The sequence below is a fragment of the Hypanus sabinus genome, chromosome 29 (genome assembly GCF_030144855.1).
Source record: "Hypanus sabinus isolate sHypSab1 chromosome 29, sHypSab1.hap1, whole genome shotgun sequence".
In the NCBI taxonomy this organism is placed as follows: Eukaryota; Metazoa; Chordata; class Chondrichthyes; order Myliobatiformes; family Dasyatidae; genus Hypanus; species Hypanus sabinus.
Genome location: NC_082734.1, coordinates 23,808,180 through 23,832,072, shown reverse-complemented (window position 1 = coordinate 23,832,072; position 23,893 = coordinate 23,808,180). Strand labels below are relative to the sequence as shown.

Sequence of the window (23,893 nt, the reverse complement as noted above, 5' to 3'; positions counted from 1 at the left end):
CACCATGAAGTGTTTCGAGAGGCTCGTCATGAGGCAATCAGGGCCCTGCTGCCCCCCTCACTGGACCCAACTGCTCAACAGACAATGCCATTGCCACCACCCTCCACCTGGCCCAAACCCACCAGGACTGAAAAGGACATGTACATTCAAATGCTGTTCATAGTCTTCAGTTCAGCATTCAACACAATCTTCCCTCAGAAACTGATTGGAAAGCTGAGCCTATTGGGCCTGAACACCTCCCTCTGCAACTGGATCCTAGACTTCCTGACTGGGAGATCTCAGTCAGTCCGGATCGGGAGCAGCATCTCCAACACCATCACACTGAGCACGAGGCCCCCCAGGGTTGCGTGCTCAGCCCACTGCTGTTCACTCTGCTGACCCACGACTGTGCTGCAACATACAGCTCGAACCATATCATCAAGTTCGCCGGTGACACCACCGTGGTGGGTCTCATCAGCAAGAACGACGGGTCAGCTTACAGAGAGGAGGTGCAGCGGCTAACGGACTGGTGCAGAGACGACAACCTGTCTCAATGTGAACAAAACAAAAGAGATGGTTGTTGACTTTGGGAGGGCACAGAGCAACCACTCCCCGCTGAACATTAACGGCTCCTCGGTAGAGATCGTTAAGAACACCAAATTTCTCGGTGTGCACCTGGCAGAGAATCTCAACTGGTCCCTCAACACCAGCTCCACAGCAAAGAAAGCCCAGCAGCGTCTCTACTTTTTGCAAAGGTTGAGAAAAGTCCATCTCCCACCCCCCAATCCTCATCACATTCTACAGGGGTTATATTGAGAGCGTCCTGAGCAACTGCATCACTGCCTGGTTCAGAAATTGTACCGTCTCGGATCGCAAGACCCTGCAGTGGATAGTGAGGTCAGCTGAGAAGATCATCGGGGTCTCTCTTCCTGCCATCACGGACATTTACACTACACGCTGCATCCGCAAAGCAAACAGCATTATGAAGGACTCCACACACCCCTCATACAATCTCTTCTCCCTTCTGCCGTTTGGGAAAAGGCTCCGAAGCATTCGGGCTCTCATGGCCAGACTATGTAACAGTTTCTTCCCCCAAGCTATCAGACTCCTCAATACCCAGAGCCTGGACCGACACCAACTTACTGCCCTCTTGTCTTGTTTATTATTTATTGTATTGCCTGCACTGTTTTGTGCACTTTATGCAGTCCTGGGTAGTTCTGTAGCCTAGTGTAGTTTTTTTGTGTTGTTCTACGTAATTCAGTCTAGTTTTTGTACTGTGTCATGTGACACCATGATCCTGAAAAACGTTGTCTCATTTTCACTGTGTACTGTACCAGCAGTTATGGTCGAAATGACAATAAAAGTGACTTGACTTGACTTGAGCAGAATACAGACAGGGCGAGGAAAAGAGCGAGGAGCCAAAAGAAAACAGGTGGGGGGGGGGGGAGAGGGAGGGATTGGGGATAGGAAGGGGGTGAGCGGTGGGTGGGTGGTCGGTGAGGGGGTGTAGAGGCGTTGTGAAGTTCCGACTAAAGAAACGTCGACCTGAGCGATTGCTGTGTATATGTTATTCCTCCACAATTGTCGGTCGGTAAGAAATAACTTTCTCCTGGTCCCACCATCCCGAACGGCTGACACAACATTCCCAAGTTAAACAACGTGGCATCTTATCTCAAGCCGAAGCCAAAACATTCTATCAGCAGGACGTGCTGCTTTGCAGATCACTGCTGAAATTAAATACCTACAGCAGAGCGGGATAAATCTTAACCAGGGCATTATATTTGTATTGTGCTTACTCTCTGAAGAAGCTCAACACTGTATACGGGTGTTCTAGGTGTAGGATGTATAACCTGGCCCGCAATTCGGTGCCAAACGAGTTGAGCTAAAGAAATTGCAGAGTTGTGGATTCAGCTCAGCACGTCACGAGATCCAGCCTTCCCTCCACAGATTCTGTCTATGTCTCGTTGCCTCGGTAAAGGCAGTCAGCACAACCAAACACCCTACCCACCCACCCCGAACATTCTCTCCCTCCCCGCCCCCCATCCGGGAGGAAATACAAACGTTTGAAAGCATGAACCACCAAGCTCAAGGACAGCTTCTATCCGACTGCTACCACACTCTTGGACAATAAGATGGACTCCTGACCTCACAATGTACCCCATATCATCTCACACCTTATCGTTTACCCGCACTGAACTTTATTCTCCATTGTTACGTAGAACAATACAGCACAGTACAGGCCCTTCGGCCCACAATGCTGTGCCGACCCTTAAACCCTGCCTCCCATATAACCCTCCACCTTAAATTCCTCCATATACCTGTCTAGTAGTCTCTTAAACTTCACTAGTGGGTCTGTCTCCACCACTGACTCAGGCAGTGCATTCCACGCACCAACCACTCTCTGAGTGAAAAACCTTCCTCTAATATCCCCCTTGAACTTCCCTCCCCTTACCTTAAAACCATGTCCTCTTGCACTGATCAGTGGTGCCCTGGGGTAGAGGCGTCTATCTGTTCCTCTTAATATCTTGTATACCTCTATCATGTCTCCTCTCATCCTCCTCTCCAGAGAGTAAAGCCCTAGCTCCCTTAATCTCTGATCATATTGCATACTCTCTAAACCAGGCAGCATCCTGGTAAATCTCCTCTGTACCCTTTCCAATGCTTCCACATCCTTCCTATAGTGAAGCAACCAGAACTGGACACAGTACTAACTAGAGTTTTATAGAGCTGCATCATTACCCCACGACTCTTAAACTCAATCCCTCGACTTATGAAAGCTAACACTCCATTAGCTTTCTTAACTACCCTATCTACCTGTGAGGCAACTTTCAGGGATCTATGGACATGTACCCCCAGATCCCTCTGCTCCTCCACATTCCCAAGTATCCTGCCATTTGCTTTGTACTCTGCCTTGGAGTTTGTCCTTCCAAAGTGTACCACCTCACTCTTCTCCAGGTTGAACTCCATCTGCCACTTGTTACCTTGATCTACCTCAATGCACTATGTAATAACTTGCTCTGTATGAACAGGATGCAAACAAAAAAAATCACTGCATCTCAGTCGATGATAAACCAGCATTAACACCTAATTCCTGCTGTCTGCACATGGTAAATATCCCTCTGTACTCTGCACGTGCCTATCTCCAAGAGCATTTTAATTGTCTCTGTAATATCTGCCTCCACTACAACCCCGGCAGTATATTCCAGCCACCCACCACTCCCTGTGTCTTGCCCCACACATCTCCTTTGAGGTCCTCCTTTGGTTGCCGTTGACCGTGGATATTGCCTCTGAGCTTATCCCTGTTACTTTCGAACTTATAGTCTTTTAACATCTTTGGACTATTTTTACTGTGCCCATGGTCTGTTTTTTATCACTTGTGGTTTGTCTGCACTGTTGTAACCATATGTTAACTATAATTATATGTAGCTATGTGGTTTTGTGTAGGTCTTGTAGCTTTAGTTTTTGGTTTGTTGGGTGGTAGAGTTGGTCTCCTGACTTGGTGTGTCTGGGTAGTCTTGTTTTGTCTGGGGGATTTGGAGCTCCTTTCCGGGAAACGCGCTAAGACGGTAGCGCGATATTAATACGCGGCAGCCTCTCCGGACTCTGGATTTGGGGATTATCAAACGTTATGTTGGTTTTCTGGTGTAGTCTGTTTTGTCGTGTTTTTGTGACATCATTCTGGAGAACGTTGTCTCATTGTTTAACTGTGTTGCATTTGTGGTTTCTAAACGGCAATGAACTGAAACTGAACTGAAGGAAGCCACATCCACCCCCTCGTCCTCGATCAATGCACTCTAGAATTAGACATTTCAACCCTGGGGAAACCTCAGGAAAAGGGCAACAAATCCTCACTTGCCAAATACACAGATCATAAGAAAATATTGAAAGAATTGCGTCTTAAAGTTGGGCTAAAATGCTGCAACGTATCTTGGGAACATCAATGGGAACAGACACCAGCTAATTGATAGGTCACATGTCCCTGCCTTTGATGGAACAAGAACAACCTCTTTTTACATAACACCTGGAGAAAATCCTTCCGCAGGATTATGGACTAGAGGGAACAGCCTCAGAATGGAAGGATTTCCCATTAGGACAAGAGATGAGGAGGAATTTCTTCAGCCAGAGGGTGGTGAATCTGTGGAATTCATTGCCATGGACAAGTCATTGGGTATATTGAAAGCAATAGGTTCTTGATTGGTCAGGGTTAAACAGAGAAAGCAGGAGAATGGGGGGTTGGGGGGGGGATAATAAGTCAGCCATAATTGAATGGCGGAGCAGACTCAATGGGCCGAATGGCCCAATTCTGCTCCCATGTCTTATGGTCTTATAAAACGTTGAAGGAACTCAGCAGATCAGGCAGAACCTGGGAAGGGAAATGAACTTCCCAGGAATTAGGTATTGATTATAGATTATCAAAACCAGGGAAGGCTGCGACCCTTCATCAAGACCTGTACAGGCTTTCTTCCACAGAGGCAGGCAGACTGCAAGGTACCTTCCACATTAAATGTTATTACAACAGCAGGCAGATTGGTTATTCACATGCAGACAAATACATATTGATGTAATTGCCATCATTATTAACAGACAGTGTCAGGACGCAACTATTTTATTTAATTTTATTGAGAATCAGTGCAGAATAATCATGCAGCAACCCCCAATTTAATCCTAGCCTAATCTAATTTAACCTGCCAACTGACCGATATGTCTTTGGACTGTGGGAGGAAACTGGAGCACCCAGAGGTCACAAGAGTGTACAAACTCCTTACCAATAGTGGCGGGAATTGAACCAGGGTTGCTAACCACCACGCTACTTGTACCAATGGCTTTGGGTCAGGAACGGTGGGGCGACAGAAGAGGAGGATATGTAAGAGGGAAGTCTTCGGAGACTCGTTAGAGGCCGCAGAGAGTTGGAAGGAGGAGGAGAGATGAAACACAACAGCATGAACTGAGAGCTCAGTAAATCAGAGCCACAGGAAGCAGACAGTAAGAGGACCTGGAATAAGCAGGGTATAGGAGGGATGCGAGCTCTTATTTTATTAAACTCTTCATTCTGAATTGGCAAGTATGACAATCCTGAAGGCTAATCACCTTCCTTGTTTGACATTTGAGGCTTCACGTCTTGTCACAGTTCATTGCTGCCACCATGTGGTTGATTTGCACAGTGCGGCCAGGATAGGATTAACACCTGTGAGTCCAGCCTAACATTGTGGGCCGAAGGGCCTGCCCTATTCTGTACTGTTTTATCTTCCAAGTGTTAATGTATTTGCCTTGACATTCTCTGACAGCTATACAGACCACCCACTGTGTGTAAAAAAAATTGCCTCTCAAGTTCCCTCTCACCTTAAACCCATCTCCTCTAGTTTTTGATTCTCCCTTGTTGGGAAACACACTGGGTGCATTCACCCTGTCCAGGCCCCTCACATCTCTGTAAGATCATCCTTCAGTTTCCTAGCCTGTCCAACCTCTCTCTATAACCCATGCCCTTGAGTCCTAGCAATGTCCTTGTGAATCTTTTCTGCACCCTTCCTACAGCAGGCTGACTCCAAGTCGGTCCACACCACCTCCCCTAGACAGCGGCTGGTGAATCTGTAAGATTCATTGGCTTCGATGGCTGTGGAGGCCAAATCATTCAAAGGAGGTTGATGGGTTTCTGGTTAGTTCTCTCAGTTAGACACGAGGATAATAGAAAAATGGAAGGGCACGTTGAAGGATGTTAGAGTAGGTTAAAAGGTCAGCACAATGTTATGCCCCTGCCTGCATGAATGAAGTCACCAGAGGGAAGTACAGGTAGATATGAGGCAGGGTCTTTATTTGTCAAAGTATCACAAATGAACTGACAACCTTTGGAGTCACGAGAGAGAGCGAGAAAGAGAGAGAGCCCCTTTCAGAGCAAGAGGTCTGCCTAGCCCAACTTTACATGATATTTTATATGCTAAAGGTCAGAGGATTCAGGCTAAAGTTCAAAGGACAATTCCATATTTACAATGCTTCCTTTGAATCACATGTAACAGTTTCAAATGCCTGGATCTTCCCACCATCACTCCTCCCTGTTCGCACCTGTATTACAGACATCCAAACACATACAAGTAATGAATTTAAGTCAGCGTTGTCTGTTCTTCCAATTAACCGTTCTTAGGGGCCATTGTTGAGAGCTGCATTTCAGATTTCATCCACAATTCCTGTTTGAATCTGACGGCTAGTGGCTGATATCAGTTAAACATATTTGCTACATGTGCTAGCCCCAAACATCGCTCTACTGGGGCCTGTACTTTGCTGTAATGTTCTGTGTTTTCCCTAGTCCAAATGGTTATTTGCTGGTCAGTGAGACCCAACAGGCTTAAGGCCCTGTTTCCCTGCAGTGTGGCTCTTTGATTACCATGGTGACAACAGGAGCAGCTCAGAGGCTGGGTATCCAGGACTGGCAGTTCACCAGCCACCCAACACCATCTGGGTAAAAGCAATGTGATTGATTGGCACCCAGCCACCAGCCTAATCCCTCACTACCACCTTCCCCCACCGTTGGCTGGCCACACAGCGGCCGATGTACAAAGTCCCTTGAAGTTATTCGCTCAGGCTACCTTGACAACAGCTTGCAAACCCATCTAGGCCACGGACAGTGGGGATAATATAGGGGGATAATACGACATGCACTCTACTGTGCCATTTTCTGAGGTTTAGACGCTCCAGTATGGATATGGATAGCTGCTGTGACTCTTAAGCATTCAGGAGCATCCTGCTAATTAGCAGACATGGTTTGGGCATCAAGAATTGAGTATTTAAAGAGCCCCTGAACTGAGGTTTGGTGGTTTAGTGCTCTAACAAGAGATATCGTCTAGCATTGTGTTTCTTTTTTTTCCCCCAATCTTTTTATTAATATCAACATGATAAGATTAGTGCATAGATAATGGGATTACAAACTTACAAAATTAAAATGAACATAAAAGGATACACAAGCAATAAGTACAATATAGTTAAGTCTTCCCAAATCATGAATGATACAAATGTCATATAAATGAAACAAAAAAAAACTAGGTATATCATGTTGGGAAAAAAAAACAGAAAAGAGAAAAATAAAATATTATTACCCTAAGAAAAACTAATCTAACAAACTAACCACTAACTAATAAAGTAAAAAAAAAGAAAAAAAAAGAAAAAAAATGGAAACCACAAAATGCTGGCAGGACTCAGCAGGCCAGACAGCATCTATGGGAGGAGGTAGTGACGATGTTTCGGGCCGAAACCCTTCATCAGGAGTGAAGTAACATGGGATGGTCGAGGGGGGATAAGAAGTCAGGGGACGGATGAAGTAGAGAGCTGGGAAGTGATAGGCTGGAGGGAAATGGGCTAGGGGGAAGATGGAGAATTATGGGAAATAAAAGAGAAAAAAAGGTAGGGCTGGGGGGAGATTATAGCGAGGGGGGGAAAAGAGAGAGAAAGAGAACCAGACTAAAATAATAGATAGGGTTGGGGGTAAGGGTGGGGCAGGGGTATCAATGGAGGTCTGTGAGTTGGATGTTCATGCCGGCAGGAAGGAGGCTACCTAGGTGGGAGATAAGGTATTGCTCCATCGACCTGCATGTGGCCTCATCTTGACGGTAGAGGAGGCCTTGGACAGACATGTCGGAGTGGGAGTGGTCTGTGGAATTGAAGTGTGTGGCCACAGGGAGATCCCGCCACTGCTGGAGGACCGAGCGCCGGTGTTCGGCGAAACGGTCTCCCAGTCTGCAGCGGGTCTCCCCAATGTATAAATGGCCACATGGGGAGCACCGGATACAGTATATCACTCCAGTTGACTTGCAGGTGAAGTGGTGCCTCATCTGAAAGGACTGTCGGGGGCCTGGGATGGTGGTGAGGGAAGAAGTGTGGGGGCAGGTGTAGCACTTCTTCCGTTTGCAGGGATGAGTGCCCGGAGGGAGGTCGGTGGGGAGGGATGGGGGGGATGAATGGACAAGGGAGTTGCGTAGGGAGCGATCCCTGCGAAAAGCCGAGAGTGGGGGGGGGGGGAAGATGTGGCTGGTGGTGGGATCATGTAGGAGGTGGCGGAAGTTACGGAGGATTATACGTTGGATCTATAGGCTGGTAGGGTGATAGGTGAGGACCAGGGGGACTCTATCCCTGGTGGACTGGTGGGGGGGGGGTGGGGTGAGGGCAGAGGTGCGTGAAATACGGGAGACGCGATGGAGAGCAGAGTTGATAGTGGACAAAGGGAAGCCCCTTTCTTTAAAAAAGGAAGACATCTCCTTTGTCCTAGAATGTAAGGCCTCATCCTGAGAGCAGATGCGGCGGAGGCGGAGGAATTGAGAGAAAGGGATAGCATTTTTGCGGGAGACAGGGTGGGAGGAGGAATAGTCTAGGTAGCTGTGGGAGTTAGTAGGTTTGTAGTAGTCGGTGGATAGACTAAAAAAGATGGGCTGTTTATAGTATCTATATAAAAAAATACAAAATCATCAGTGTCTCCAACTCCGATCCTCTCAACATATATATAAAATCAAAACCTGAAAAACAAATAGGATTGGAACAGGGTCAAATTACATCATGTGAAAATATTGAATGAATGGCCTCCAAATCTTTTCAAATTTAATAGAAGGGTCATATATGACACTTCTAATTTTCTCCAAACTTAGACATAACATAGTTTGAGAAACCCAATGAAATACGGTAGGGGGATTAATTTCTTTCCAATTCAACAAAATAGATCTTCTAGCCATTAATGTAAGAAATGCAATCATCCAACAAGCAGAAGAAGATAAATGAATTGACTCCATCATTGGTAAACCAAAGATTGCAGTAATAGGATGAGGTTGTAAATCAATGTTCAATACCATGGAAATAATACAGAAAATGTCTTTCCAATATTTATTCAAAAGCGGACATGACCAAAACATACGAGTTAAAGAAGCTATCTCAGAATGACATCTGTCACATATAGGATTTATATGGGAATAAAAATGAGCCAATTTATCCTTGGACATATGAGCCCTGTGCACTACTTTAAACTGTATCAATGAATATTTAGCACATATAGAAGATAAATTAACTAATTGAAGAATTTTATCCCAATAGGGATAGTAAAGTTCTCTTTCCCAATCATTTTTAATCTTATAAAAGGCCTCTGAATGTATTTTCATAATTATATTGTAAATATTTGATATTACACTTTTCTGAAAAGGGTTTAGTTCTAACAATTTCTCCAAAATACCTGAAGAATCAAGATTTGGAAAGGTAGGAAGTACAGTGTTTAAGAAGTTCCTAATCTGTAAATATCTAAAAAGATATTTACAGAAGGCAAGGAAGGAAGGTGGATTGGCATTGCCTAATTTTAGATTTTATTATTGGGCAATTAATATTCGATATTTGAAATGTTGGTTAAGGGACTGGGATTTATCTCCTAGCCCTCATTGGGTAAGTCTGGAAACTAAATCTGTACAAGGATTTTCATTGGGTTCTATTTTAGGGACTTCTCTTCCCTTTGCTCTTTCTAAATTGCATAAACGACTTGACAATCCGACAGTCAAACACACTTTACGTATATGGTTTCAATTTCGGAAATTTTTTGGGTTGAATCAATTTGTTTTAACTATTCCTATTGTATCCAATTTCTTTTTCCATCCTTCTATTATGGATCAAGCTTATTCAGCTTGGAAGACTAAAGGAATACTATGATTTTCTGATTTATTTTTGGATAATTGTTTTATGTCTTTTGAACAACTATCTAATAAATATAATTTGCCTAGCATTGTGTTTCTGTTCAGTTCTCGTTACAGCTTAATACTCCGTCTCGATTCCAGCCTTGGACACTCCAGCACTTGGGTCCAAACCATTCGCGTCATGGCCTCTCGTCATGAATAAAGCCACTGCCTGTAGGTTGTCCTCAGTCTCGCACACCACCCTGACTGGATATACTAGACAGATCTTTCGTCATTATACTAGAGATTCTGCCAATGCTCGAAATCCAGAAGAACACACACGAACCCTACAGCACCGTACAGGCCCTTTGACCCACAATGCTATGCCAAACATATACTGACTTCAGAAATTACCTAGGGTTACCCACAGTCTTCTATTTTTCTGAGCTCTATGTACCTATCCAGGAGTCTCTTAAAAGACCCTATCGTTTTCGCCTCCACCACCATTGCCAGCAGCCCATTCCACGCATTCACCGCTCTGCATAAAAATCTTAACCCTGACGTCTCCTCTGTACCTACTTCCAAGCACCTTAAAACTGTGCCCTCTTGTGCTAGCCATTTCAGCCCTGGGGAAGGGCCTCTGACTATCCACACGATCGATGCCTCAAATCTACCAGGTCACTTCTCATCCTCTGTCACTCCAAGGAGAAAAGGCCGAGTTCACTCAACCTATTCTCATAAGCATGCTCCCCAATCCAGGCAACATCCTTGTAAATCTCCTCTGCACCCTTTCTATGGCTTCCACATCCTTCCTGAGTTAACGAGAACTGAGCACAGTACTCCAAGTGGTGAAAGGTTGTCAGGTTAGGCTGCATCTACGGAGGGAAATAAGTAGTTAGGATTTCGGGCTGAGAACAGTGACCACTGATAAGTTCCTCCTGCATTTCGCCTGCGTGTTACACTTATGTCATTACTGGGTCCAATTCCTATGATTCTCTCCCCAACAGCACCTTCACCAGAAGAACTGCAAAGGTTCGAGAAGGCAGCTCACTGCTAGGCCCCCCAGGGTCAGTTAGGAACGGGCCTTATTCACGTCTATATCCCCCACACACACACACACAAAAAAAGCAATTGAAAGCAACCCACTTAGGGTGTACCTCTGTCTTGGTCTCCTAATGGATCTGATTCTAACTTGACCACTCCGAGAAGTCCGGAACTGTGTCAATGAGATGTTGAGAGGTGAACAACGGGGTGGAGGCAGTGCCACGGTTAGCATACCACTATGACAGGGGAGAGGTTGACACCCTGACACAGTGGTGCCAAGGTAACAACCTCTCCCTCAATGTCCAACAGGCTGATGGTGGATTACAGGAGGAATGGAGACAGGCATCGATGGGACTGCAGTTGAGAGGGTGACCAGTTTCAGGTTCCTCGGTATTCACATCACTGAAGATCTCACCTGGACTGCACACACCGGCTTTGTGGCAAAACAAAAGCACAACAGCTTCCCTTCCACCACAGGCGCCTGAAGGAGTTTGGCATGACCCCCAAATCCTCAAGACCTTCTACAGGGGCATCCTGACTGGCCGTATCACCGCCTCGATCACTGAGCACTGCAGAGGGTGATACAGACAGTCCAGGGCATCTCTGGATGTGGACTTCCCTCCGCTGAGGACATTTACAACAGCAGGTGCGTAAAAGAGCTCAGGAAGATCATCGGGGACACCAGTCACCCCGACCATAAACCGGTTCAGCTGTTCCCGTCTGACAAATGGTGTTGCAGAGTTAAAGCTGGGACCGACGGGCTTCTTTCTACAAGCCATTAGACCTTTAAATTCACATGCCTGTGCATCGCAATGGAGCCATAACGCAAAGGGTTGTACTTCCTCACGTTGTGGGATGGGGGATGTGAGATTTAAATAAATTCAAATTCAAATCGATTCAAGTTACTGCACCAGCAACTCCGGTTCAATTCCTGTAGCTGCCGGTACTGTGTTGGTTTCGGCCTGGTGCAACGGTTTCCTCTTACATCTCAAAGGCACCTGGGCTGGTAGGTTAATTGGTCACGTGGGTGTAATTAAGTGGGCTAGGCTTGTTAGGCTGGAAAGCACAGTTAAAATAAAAAGATTTAGTGTCCAACTATTCCCATTCTCCACTGACATTATCAAGTACACTAGTTTACCTCACCTTTCACCCCCAACAACCTGTGGCAGTCTGGCTACTGAATGCTTCTGTGGCTCCTCAAGCAGGGTTCCCTTGTGCCCCCCACTCCCTTACCTGGTGAGCTCCATGGGGCATCTATCGGTTGAGATTCGGCAGTTGCACACCATCTCCCTCAGGCTGTTGATGGGTCGGGCAAGTAGCATGACATTCGGAAGGAAAAAGCTCGGGCTTGTGGATGTCACTCCCACGGTCACCATGGTGATGTCTTTATGTATGCTCAAGACCTCCCCCCTTTTCGTCACCTGTGCGAGACAGAGATCAGTGTATCCTGGTGCTCCACACTTCCATCCATGCAGCGCAGAGGCGTGACGTTCTGCTGAGGCGGCCACGCACACGCACACACACAATGCTGGAGGAACTCGGCAGGTCGGGCTGAGCTAGCTGGAGCACGCAATCACTGGGGTACGGGGACACGCAAGTCGAGGTACAAAGCTCAAAGTAAGCTTATCGACACGCCAAGGACGCAGCCTGGAAGACTGGTACACCTTCAGGGTGTCGGATTTTCGTGGCTCTAGGGGTGGGCTGATTCGAGGCCGGTGCCGCCGCCTGATGTGTTGTGGGAGTACGCGGAAGCTCGAAAGCAGCCAGCTGGCCGTGTGCCCAGAGACCCGAGTTCTTTGGGCACAGAGCTTGGAAGAAGCGACGCAATGGACTTTTAACACCATAAATCGGCGAGTTGTTTTGTTATGTTGCCCCGTCTCACTGTGAAACGGGGACCCCTCTTTTTCCCCTATTAGGGAGAGGGAGAGCCTGTGGTCTGTCAAATACCGGGTGAAAGAGTAGCCTTTGGGGTTCTGCAAGTCTGTAACTTTACTGATGCTTTGCTGCACGCTGGAGTGCCTATTGGGGGGGGGCTGATGGTTTTTGCTGGTGGGCGAGAGGGGGGGGGTTGTTGCTTTGCTGCTGTTTGTGGATGGGAGGGGGAGTTTGGGATTCCAACATTTAACTGTCATTCATTCTTTGGGGCACTCCTCTGTTTTCATGGATGTTTGTGGAGACGAAAAAGAATTTCAGGATGTACATTGTATACATTTCTCCGATATTAAATGTACCTTTGAAACATATATGCCACCATATACAACCCTGAGATTCATTTTCTTATGGGCATTCACAGTAAATCCAACAAACATGATTGAACCAATGTTCAAAAGTCAACAAACTGCAAATACAAAAGAGAGAAAAAAAGAAATACCAATAGAAAGATTAATAAGTCATAAATATTGAGAACATGAGACGAAGAGTCCTTGTAATTGAGTCCACAGATTGAGAAAGCAGTTGATTAATTAACTAATTTAGCAATGCAGCACAGAGTCATGTTGCCCCCGACAACCAGATTAACCCTAACCTAATCACAGCAGGATCATTTACAATGCCCAGTGAAGCGACCCAGTATGTCTTTGGACTGGAGGACCAGGAGAAATCCCACACATTCCACGGGAGGGGGGGGGGACGACTTACAGAGATTCCTTACGGAACGGTGCTGAAATTGAACTACAAACTCTGGGATGCCCCGAGCTGTAATAGTGTCCCTACCACAGTATCCAGTTCAGTGGTGGGACGAGTGAAGTTACCCCCACTGGTTCAAGAGGCTGATGGTTGATGGGCAATAACTGTTCCTGACTCTAGTGGTGTGGGTCCTGAGGCTCCTGTACCTCCTCCCTGATGACCTTAGATGGCTGAGCAGGTTAACGAAAATCAGCAATAACTTGATTGTTTCAAACACTAAGCACATATATGAGAAAGGAGTTAATTTCACAAAGAAGAGTGTAAAAAGGTGCCTTTTTGACATCAATAACTCTGGAAGACCACGAGTCTACAGCACAGCAACAGGCCATTTGGCCCACAATGTTGTGCTGAACCAGCTGAAAAGCAAATCAAAAACACCCAAACACTAATGTCTCGTATCTACACAATGTCCATATCCCTCCATCTTGCTTACATTCATCTGCCTATCTAATGCATTTGCCTCTACCATCATTCCAGAGATCCACCACTCTGAGTAAAAAACCTACCTCTTACATTCCCTTTGACCCAATCCCCTCTCACCTTCAATACATGCCCTCTGGTATTAGACATTTCAACCCTGCAAAACAGATGCTCTCTGTCCACTCTATCTATGCCTCTCATAATCTTGAAAACCCCCATCAGGTCTTCCCTCAGCATCTGAGGCTCCAGAGAAAACAACCCAAGTTTATCCAGTCTCTCGTGATAACACATTCTGGTATCCTGGTAAAATCTCTTCTGCACCCTCTCCAAAGTCTCAACGTCCTTCCTATATCGGGGTGACCAGAACTGTACTCAATATTCCAGATGTGGCCTAACCAGACTTTTATAGAAGTTGCAACATAACCTCATGACTTTTGACCTCCGTGAAAGTAAGCATTCCAAAAGCCTTCTTAACCGCCCTATCGACCTGCATTCCCACTTTCAAGGAGCTATGAACTTGCACCCCAAGATCTCTCTGTTCAGCAACACTGCTAAGAGTCTTGCCCTGAACAGTGTACTGTCTCCTTGCATTTGCCCACCAAAGGTGCAACACCTCACCATCTCTCTGCCCATATCCACAACTGATCCATATCGCACTGTATTCTTTGCCAGTCTTCTACGCTATCCACAACACCGCTAATCTTGGTATCATCTATAAACTTACAAACCCAGAGACTCACAGCTGGAAGGCAGCATCCCTTATCAATGGCTTGTTGTCGTGATGTGCCCCGGCAGAATATGATCTATTGCGTAGTGGCTACGAACTGGTAAGGCTCAAAAGAGACATGCTGAGTTTCTTTAGCAATTAAGCCAAAGTAAATGCAGAACCAGATTACAACTTGGCCCATTGACTATCTTTTCATTAACGGCCATTAGTTCAATCAACTTAAAGTTCACTAACTCTTCACTTCCACATAGACAACTTTCTTTCAGCAGTTTCACAGCCTTCAAAACTCACTATTACCTGCTCGAGATGAATCTGGCTGGGGTTCAATGTGGCCATTTCCCCTCTGTGTTGGGAACTTCAAAATAAATTTATTATCAAGGAACATATATGTCATATGTTGTCATATACATGGTGACATATATGTACTTCGTTAACCAATTTACTACTTTTACAGTAGACAGATAGGAAGAAACACAAAAGGATCAATGGAAAAACCACACACAACAAGATGGCCATAAAATCTCCATGGTAACGTAATAGTAGGCCACAACACTTTGGATTCAAACAGGCAATCTGGATTCAATTCCCACCGCTACCTGTAAGGAGTTTGTTCTTTCTCCCTGTGGCCGCGTGTTTTCTCCAGGTTGCTCCAGTTTCCTCCCACAGTCCAAAGACGGTCGTACTGGTTGGACGGTTAATTGGTCATTGTGAATTGTCCCGTGATCGGGCCAGGATTGGGGGACTGCCGCGCGGTGTAGCTCGGAGGGCCGGTAGGGCCTTTTCCGCATGGTATCTCCGTAAACAAATACACAAATAATCAGCGTGCAAAAGGTGACAAAATATCCAAATATAACAAAAAAAATCAATGCAATAATAATAAATATGTAAGCAATAAATATTGAGAATTGTGAAAAGTCTGGAAGGAGGGTCCACAGGTAGTGGGAACAGTTCTCATCAAAGCCCGGTATGCCAACTGTCTGCGCATGATCACACGAAAGTGAAGAGCTTTGGACACAGCTTAGGACACCACATGAAACCAGCTACCCCTCTATGGAATCCATCAGTGATTCCTGCTGCCTCAGCAAGACACCACCCACCTCAGAGATTCCCTCTTCACTCCTCTCCCAATAGGCAGAAGAAAATGAAGCCTGAAAGCCTGTCCTACTAGGCCGAAGGACAACTTCTACACCACTATACCAGAACGGATCTCTTGTACTCTTGGCTCCACGATCTGCCTCACTCTGAACGCGCACTTGGCCATTAACCTGCCCTGCACATTCTTGGAAGCTTTTACACTTTGTTCTGCATTGTTATGGTTTGACCTTATTCTAGCTCAATGCACCGTGTGACAGTTTGATCTGCATGAACAGTATGCAAGTCAGCTTTTCATTGTGTCCTGGTAAAAGGATAAAGAGAGCAGATTCGGGTAAGGCTGGTCTTTTTGGACTGTGTCGGTGTCACCTCAGCTGCAAATAAAAAGAGTGTAGGCTCAGGTGGAGCGGCCATTGTGGGAGTGTGCCGGTGATAGAGTGTGAAGGCTTCGGCTGAACAGGCTTCGGCATGAACAGGCGGAGGCGCAGTTAAGGAGGGGCAAGCCTTTTTCTTTACTGGGACAGGGCAGCCAGGACGGAATGCTCCTCCTGTCAGATGGGGGAATTCAGGACACCCGATGACGAAATCTGCGGGAAGTGCACCCAACTTCAGCTCCTGGTTGGAGCTGGAGTCGGACGTACTCAGGATCACTCGGGAGAATGGAGACATCATAGATGAGACTCGTGAAGAGCTGCTCGCACCCGGAGGGCAGGCTTTGGACAGTAGATGGGGGACCACCAGGAAATGTAATGGGAATAGGACATCACTGCAGGGTTCCCCTGTAGCCACTCCCCTCAGCAACAAGTATACTCCTTTGGATACTGCTGGGGAGGGGTGGGAATGGCCCATCAGATCTCAGCAACCGCTGCCAGACTGGGGCTCGCTTTGAGTCTCGGCAGGGAAAGGCAAGGTCGGGCCGTGTGGTAGTTATACGGGACTCGATAGTTAGGGGGACAAAAGGGAAATTTTGCGGAGGCAAAAGAGACTCCAGGATGATGCACTGTCTCCTGGGTGCTGGAATCCACGATGTATTGGAGCGGCTGTAGGATATTCTCAAGGGAGAAGGAAACAACCAGAAGTCGTTGGCACCAAAGACATAGGCAGAAAAGGGGAAGAGATCCAGTGCAGTGAGTATGGAAAGTTATGATAAGGGCTGAAGAGAAGGACCAACAGGGTTGTAATCTCCGGATTACTCCCGGTGTCATGGGCTAGTGCAGGCAGGAATGAGGTGATAGCCCAGATGAATGCAGAGATGATGCAGGGGACAGAATTTCAAGTTCTTGGATCTGGGGAATGGATGACCCATATTAGAGGGACGCGTTGCACTTGGACTGGCGGGGGAGCCGATATCCTGGCCGGGAGTTTTGCTGATGCTATTTGGAAGAGTCTGAATTAGTCTTGCAAGGGGTTGGGAGCCGGAGACCCTGGTCGGTACAGTAAGGATTGGACCAGCAGGAAAAGAATTGAAGGCAAAATTGATATAACGGGTATGATAGGTCAGAGGGTTTGAAGTGTGTATATTTTAATGCTTGGAGTTTATGGGTACAGGTGATGATCTTGGTTGAGGGGCAGGAATGGGTGAATGGATGTACCAGGTTTTCAAGGTTTTAGAAGGAGGTTTTTGAAGGTAGAGGAGAAGGTAAATGAGGGGGCAGAGTTGCACTACCAATCAGGGACAGTATTCACTCAGGGAACATACAATGGAGGGGTCAGAGACCGAGTCCATTCGGGTGGAACTCAGAATAGGAAGGGTGCAATGCTGGGATTGTATTCCAGACCCTGCCCCCCCCCACCAGTAGCCACCAGGACACTGAGGAACAGATACGTAATCAGATTAAGGGAAAGTGCAAAAAAAGGGGGGGGGGTTGTAATGGGGGATTTCAACGTCCCTAATATAGACTGGGACCTTCTTAGTTTAGATGGAGCTGAATTTATTAAGTGTATCCAGGAAGATTTCTTAAATCAATATGTGGACGGTCCAAAGAGAGGAGGGGCCGTACTGGACCTGGTGTTGGATAATAAGCCTGGCCAGGAGACTGACCTGTCAGTGGGTGAGCGGTTAGGGGACAGTGACCACAACTCCTTCTCCTTCTTCAGGATAGCTCTAACACAAGGATAGGTAAGGTCCTTGTGGGAGAGTTTTAAAGGGCAAGTTATGAGATCATTAGGTAGGAACTAAGAAATGTTAATTGTTTTTCCGGTAAGTCAACATCAGGCGTGTGGAGGGCGTTTGAAGATCAATCAAACAGATGGTTCCTGGTATGTTCCTGTTAGAAGGAAAGATGAGGATCGAAAGACAAGAGAACCTTGGATGTCCGGAGCGGTGATGAACTTAGGCAAGAAGATAAAGGAAAAGTATGTAAAGCTTTGCAAGTCAGGGTCAAACAGAGCACGAGGAGAATAAGGAAACCAGAAAAGGACTAAAGAAGGGAAATAGGAAAGTCAGAGGGGCCACGAAAAGTCCTTGGCAAGTAGGATTAAGGTGAACCCCAAGGCTTTCTAAACACATATCAAGAACAAAAGGACAACTAGGGAGAGGGTGGGACCACTCAAAGATTAAGAGAAGAACATTTGCTTGGATGCAGAGAATGTAAATAAGGTACTTAATGAGTACTTTGCTTCAGTATTTACCAAGGAAAAGGACACGGAGGACCAGGAGATCAGTGCTGAGTGTATAAATACATCAGGGCATTTAGATGTCATGGAGGAGGAAGTGCTGGGCCTCCCAGTGAACATTAAGCTGGACCTGATGGGATTTTCCTCAGGTTATTGAAGGAGGCAAGAGGCAAAAATCGCTGGGCCCTTGACCAATATCTTCATGTCCACAGGAGGAATGGCGAGTGACTAATGTTGCACCTCTGTTTAAGAAGGGAACAAGAGTAAATCCTGGGAACTATTGACCAGTGAGTCTCATGTCAGTTGTAGAGAAATTGCTGAGGAAAATTCTTAGGGCTTGGATATATGAGCATCTGGAAACCCATGGGCTAACTAGGGAGAACCAGCACGGCTTTGCGCATGGCAAGCACTGCCTTACCAACTTGATTTGAGTTTTATGACAGGGCGATGACAGAGATTGATGAGAGTAGGGGAGTGGATATTGTCTACATGGACAAGGCATTGAGTTCAAAAGTCAGGAGGCTATGTTGCAACTTTATAAAACTCTGACCAGGCCACATCTGGAGTATTGAGTACAGTTCTGGTCACCCCGCTATAGGAAGGATGTTGAGGCTTTGGAGAGGGAGCAGAAGAGGTTTACCAGGATGCTGCCTGGTTTAGAGGGCACGTACTATCAAGAGAGACAGGATAAACTTGGGTAGTTTTCTTTGGAGTGCCAGAGGCTGAGAGGAGACCTGATAGCAGTTTACAAGATTATGGGCGACATGGAGTAGTCAGGCTGTATCTGTTTCCCAGGTTGGAAATGTCTAATACCAGAGGGCAAGTGTTGAAAGTGTGGGGTGGTAGGCTTAAAGAGGTTGTGAGGGGTAAGTGGTGGATGCCTGGAATGCGCTGCCTGATATGGTGGTAGAGGCGTTTGGACACGTATGAGGATAGAAGGGTATGGATGTGGTAGGTAAGAGGGATTAGTGTTTGGGTGTTATTGATTGGCCTTTTAGATAGTACAGCACAACATTGTGGGCTGAATGGCCTGTTCCTGTGCTGTACTCTTCCATGTTCTAAATGTGACAATAATAAAGCAATAGGTAACATCGGAATGGGTCAGGCCCCAAGCAGAAACGTGCGTAAAGGGAAGCCTACTGATTCTGAGGGTAACGTGCGTGTGTTTGGGCTGAAATGCCCATTTCTGTCCAGCTGCCACATGCCGGTTTCATGGGGGAGAGGAAATGAAAGATGCCACAGCGGATGCTAAATAATTTCTTGTCACCTGTATGAAATCGCTCTCGAAGATGGGGGCGTACTTGAAAGGGCTGTACTCTCCATAGAAGAGGTGCTGCTGGAGGGCCCCAGGAACTGGAGATTTGGAGCAAATCTTCTTCTTGGCAAGAGGGCTGCACAGCTTTGTTGCTTCGGTGTCCGGGAGGACCATTCTGAAATCTGGCCCAACAGAGACACGAAAATGAGAAAGGCTGGAAAGTGATCCCTCCAAAGGTCAACATGACATACAAAGATAACTTGAAATGCAGGAAATACTCGGCAGGTCAGGGAGTATCTGTGGAGTTAGGCACAGAGTTACTGTCTCAGGTCTCTAGCCTTAGATCAAGAACCAAAACATTAGCACTGTTTTGCTCTCTCGCGCGTTATGATCTTGCACATATTGTTTATCTGTACTGCACTTTCTCCGTAGTTTTTACACTCTATTATAATAGACAATTGGTGCAGGGATAGGCCTTTCGGCCCTTCAAGACAGCACCGCCATTCAATGTGATCATGGCTGATAATCCACAATCAGTACCCCGTTCCTGCTTTCTCCCCACATCCCCTGACTCCGCTATCTTTAACAGCTCTATCTAACTCTTTCTTGAAAGCATCCAGAGAATTGGCCTCCACTGCCTTCTGAGGCAGAGCATTCCACAGATCCACAACTCTCTGGGTGAAAAAGTTTTTCCTCAACTCTGTTCCAAATGGCCTATTCTGATCTGTATGAACAGTGTGCAAGACACCCTTCACACTGTGTATTGGAATGTTTCCTTGTTATGTGCTAAGTCCTAAGACATAGGAAATTATGAAGTTTTCATGACCATGCTTGCTCCTGGAAAATTTTTCCACAGAAGTGGTTTGCCATTGCCTTCCTCTGGGCAGTGTCTTTACAAGACAGGTGGCCCCAGCAATTATCAATACTCTCCAGAGACTGTCCAACTGCGTCAATGGTCACATAACTAGGACGCGATATTCACCAGCTGCTCATATGGCCGTCCGCCACCTATTCCCATGGTTTCACGTGACACTGATCGGGGGCTAAACAGATGCTACACCTTGCCCGAGGGTGACCAGTAAGCTAGCAGAGGGAAGGAGCACCTCAGACTACATTTGACTTATCGCCAACCCACCACCCTATTGGTTTATTACTGTCACATGGCTCAGTGCACCAATTGCAATAAACCAATTGCAATTCTAATTCCAATACGGAACCAGCCGTTCTAGTCCAGTCAGGTGAAATAACATTTAAAAGACAATTGGAATAAGTATGTGGAGAGGGAAGGATGTGTGTCAAATATGGGCAATCCGTTCTCTAGAAGGGTATAGATCTGGTCTGGACCAGATCAGTAAGATGTTAGATTGTTAAGGACGAGGTGTTAGGAGTACTTGGAGGCACATGATAAAATAGATCAAAGTCAGCACGATTTCCTTGAGGGGGAATATTGCCTGAAAAATCTGCTGGATCTCTGAGGAAATAAAGAGCCGGACAGGCAAAGGAGAATCAGTGGGTGTTGCTTATTTGGATTTCCAGAAGGCCTTTAACAAGGTGCCATTAAACAAGAGCCCTTGCATTACAGTAAAGATGCCAGCATGGTTAGGAGGGTGGCTGACTGGCAGGAGGCAAAGTGTGGGAATAAAGGGTGTCTACTGATTGGCTGCCGGTGAGTAGTGGAGTACCGCAGGGGTCGGTGCTGGGACCGTTTCTTATGATGTCATATCTCAATCATCGGGCTGATAGAATTGATGGCTTCGTGGCCAAGTTTGCAGACGATACGAAGATACGCGGGGGGATAGGTAGGAGTGAAGGAAGCCATGAGTCTGTAGAAGGACTGAACAGATTAGAAACGGGCAAAGAAGCGCCAGATGGAATACAGCGCAGGGCAGGGAATGAATATGTAATTTCACAGAAGGAATATAGGCTATTTTCTAAATGGGGAGTAAATTCAAAAATCAGAGGTGCAAAGAGGCCTGGGAGTCTTTGTAAAGAATTCCCTAAAGGTTGACTTGTAGGGTGAATTGGTGGTAAGGAAGGAAGGCAAATACAATGTTAGCATTCATCTCGAGAGGATTGGAATGTGAAAGTGAGGGTATCATGCTGAGGCTTTACAAGGCATTTGCCAGAATGGAGAATTTTGAGCAATTTTGGGCCTTTTATCCAGAAAGGATGCGCTGGTATGGGAGAGGGTCCAGAGAAGGTTCACAAAAATAATCCCAGGAATGAAAGGGTTGATGGACGAGGAATGTTTAATGGCTCTGGGCCTGTACTCAGAGGCTAGAAGATTGAGGGGAGGATCTCAATGAAACCTATCGAATGTTGTAAGTCCTGGATAGAGCAGATACGGAGAGGATGTTTCCTATAGTGGGGTCCAGCAGCAGAGAGCACGGTCTCAGAATGGAAGGTCCCTTTAGAACAGAGATGAGGAGGAATTTCTTCAGCCAGAGGGTGGTGAATCCATGGAATTCACTGCCACAGATGATTGTGGAGCCAAGTCATTGGGTATGTTTAAAGCAGAAGCTGATAGGGCCTTGATTAGTCAGGCATCAAAGATTATGGGGAAAAGTGAGGAGAATGGGATTGAGGTGGATAATAAATCAGCTATCATGGAATGGCAGAGCAGACTCGATGGGCTGAATGGCCTCATGATGCCTCTATGACATGATCCTGTGGCGTCTTGGTTGGCATGAACTAGCTGGGCTGCAAGGCCTGTTTCTATTTACCAAAGCTGCCTGGTCTGAATCACTGGCCTTGGTGACTAGTGTGCCTTTCTGAGTGTCCAGCCAGCCACATCTGTTCCTGTGGGGTTTAACTCACAAGCGGCATTCTTCCCTCAATTACACTCGTTGGCTTCCTCAGTCTTGGTGGCAACTTCCCCTGGGTATGGAATGAAATGCAGGCAAGGAAGACTCCCCCCAACCTTATATACATTTAAAATTGGTGGGTCACCTTAGCCAAATTATATAAAACATGCAAGTAGACCTTTCGGCCCAACACTCCTCTGCCTACCAAAATGTTTACCTGACCTATTTATCTCCATTTGGCCCATATCCCTCCAAACCTTTTCTATCCATATACCTACCCAATTATCTTTTAAGTGTTGTAATTGTAACTACCTCACCCCTTTCCTCCATCAGCTCGTTCCATGTACGTGCCACTTTCTGTGTGAAAAAGTTCACCTTTATGTTTTTGTTTGAATTTTTCCTCCCCCCTGACCCCCAATCTTAACTCTGTGCCCTCTAGATTCTGAGTTCCCTATCTTGGGATAAAGGACCTTATCTAAGCTCCTCATGACTTTTTACATGCCTGTAGTGTCACCCCTCAACCTCCGAGGTGCCAGGTAAAACAGTCCCCGCCCTCCAGTCCTGGTAGCACCCTCATGACGCGTTTCCGCGCCCTTTCCAACTTAACGGCATCCTGACTATAGCTGGGCGACCAGATCTGCACACGTTACTCCAGGTGTGGTTGTAATCCCAGCCAGCGCCACTAGCCTCCCCAGCATCGAGGGCACCTCAAGAAGGTGGAATTCATCATGAAGGACTCACCATCCAGGTCATGCTTCTTGTTACTACCTTCAGGGAGGAAGCACAGAAGCCTGAAGACTCACACTCAGCACTTTAGCAACAGCTTCTTTCCCACTGTCATCAGACTTCTGAATGGACAACGAACCCATAAACACTACCTTACTATTTTTGTTTCTTTTCACACTACATTTTTTCCGTGTGTGTGTGTGGTGTGTGTGAGTGTGAGTGTGAGTGTGAGTGTGAGTGTGAGTGTGGTGGAGATACGTCTCTACCACAGGAGATGCAAGGTGCTCCTTCCCTCCGCTGGCCTGCAGTCACCCTTGGGCAAGGTGTAGCACCTGCTTAGGCCCCCCCGATCAGGTCATGTGAAGCCATGGGAACAGGTGTAGGATGGTTGTCTAATCCTGGTTATGTGACCACTGACGTCAGGCAGACGGTCTCTGAAGAGTATTGATATTGGCTGGGGGGAGGGGGGGGGTCACCCGTCTTGTAAAGACACTGCCCAGAAGGTGGCAAAACACCACTTCTGTAGAAAACACAAAGTACACTGCCGATGCTGTGGTCCAGTCAACACGTACAAACAAGCTGGATGAACTCAGCAGGTCGGGCAGCATCCGTGGAAACGAGCGGTCAACGTTTCGGGCCGAGACCCTTCGTCAGGACTATATAGATGCTTTGAAGATGAAACAATTGGTTATTAAGGGAAAGAAATAAATATACATATTAAAATTATTACGAATTCCATGGAGCATGTGGAGATCTTCCAACCACCAGGCATTCATTCATTCTTTCTTTCTTTCCTTCTTTCTTCTTTTTTTTTCTATGGGGCAGTTAGGGGGGAGGGGTTAAGGGGAGGGGGTATGGGTTATATACATTGTTTTTTCATACTTTGTAATCATTTAAAAATGCAATAAAAAATTATTAA

At 46.4% G+C, this 23,893-nt stretch overlaps 1 protein-coding gene across 1 annotated transcript in view; it reads right to left on the bottom strand.

Annotated features, from left to right (window-relative positions):
• LOC132382786 (DNA ligase 1-like) overlaps positions 1 to 15,284 on the bottom strand; it is a 31,155-nt gene extending 15,871 nt beyond the window's left edge. Inside the window, exons 1-2 of the mRNA XM_059953248.1 lie at positions 15,078 to 15,284; positions 11,883 to 12,070 (exon numbers count right to left, since the gene is read on the bottom strand). Coding sequence (XP_059809231.1) covers positions 11,883 to 12,070; positions 15,078 to 15,269 — 380 coding nt within the window. The 5' untranslated portion in view covers positions 15,270 to 15,284. The remainder of the gene's footprint in view (positions 1 to 11,882; positions 12,071 to 15,077) is intronic.
• Positions 15,285 to 23,893: the final 8,609 nt, after the last annotated feature.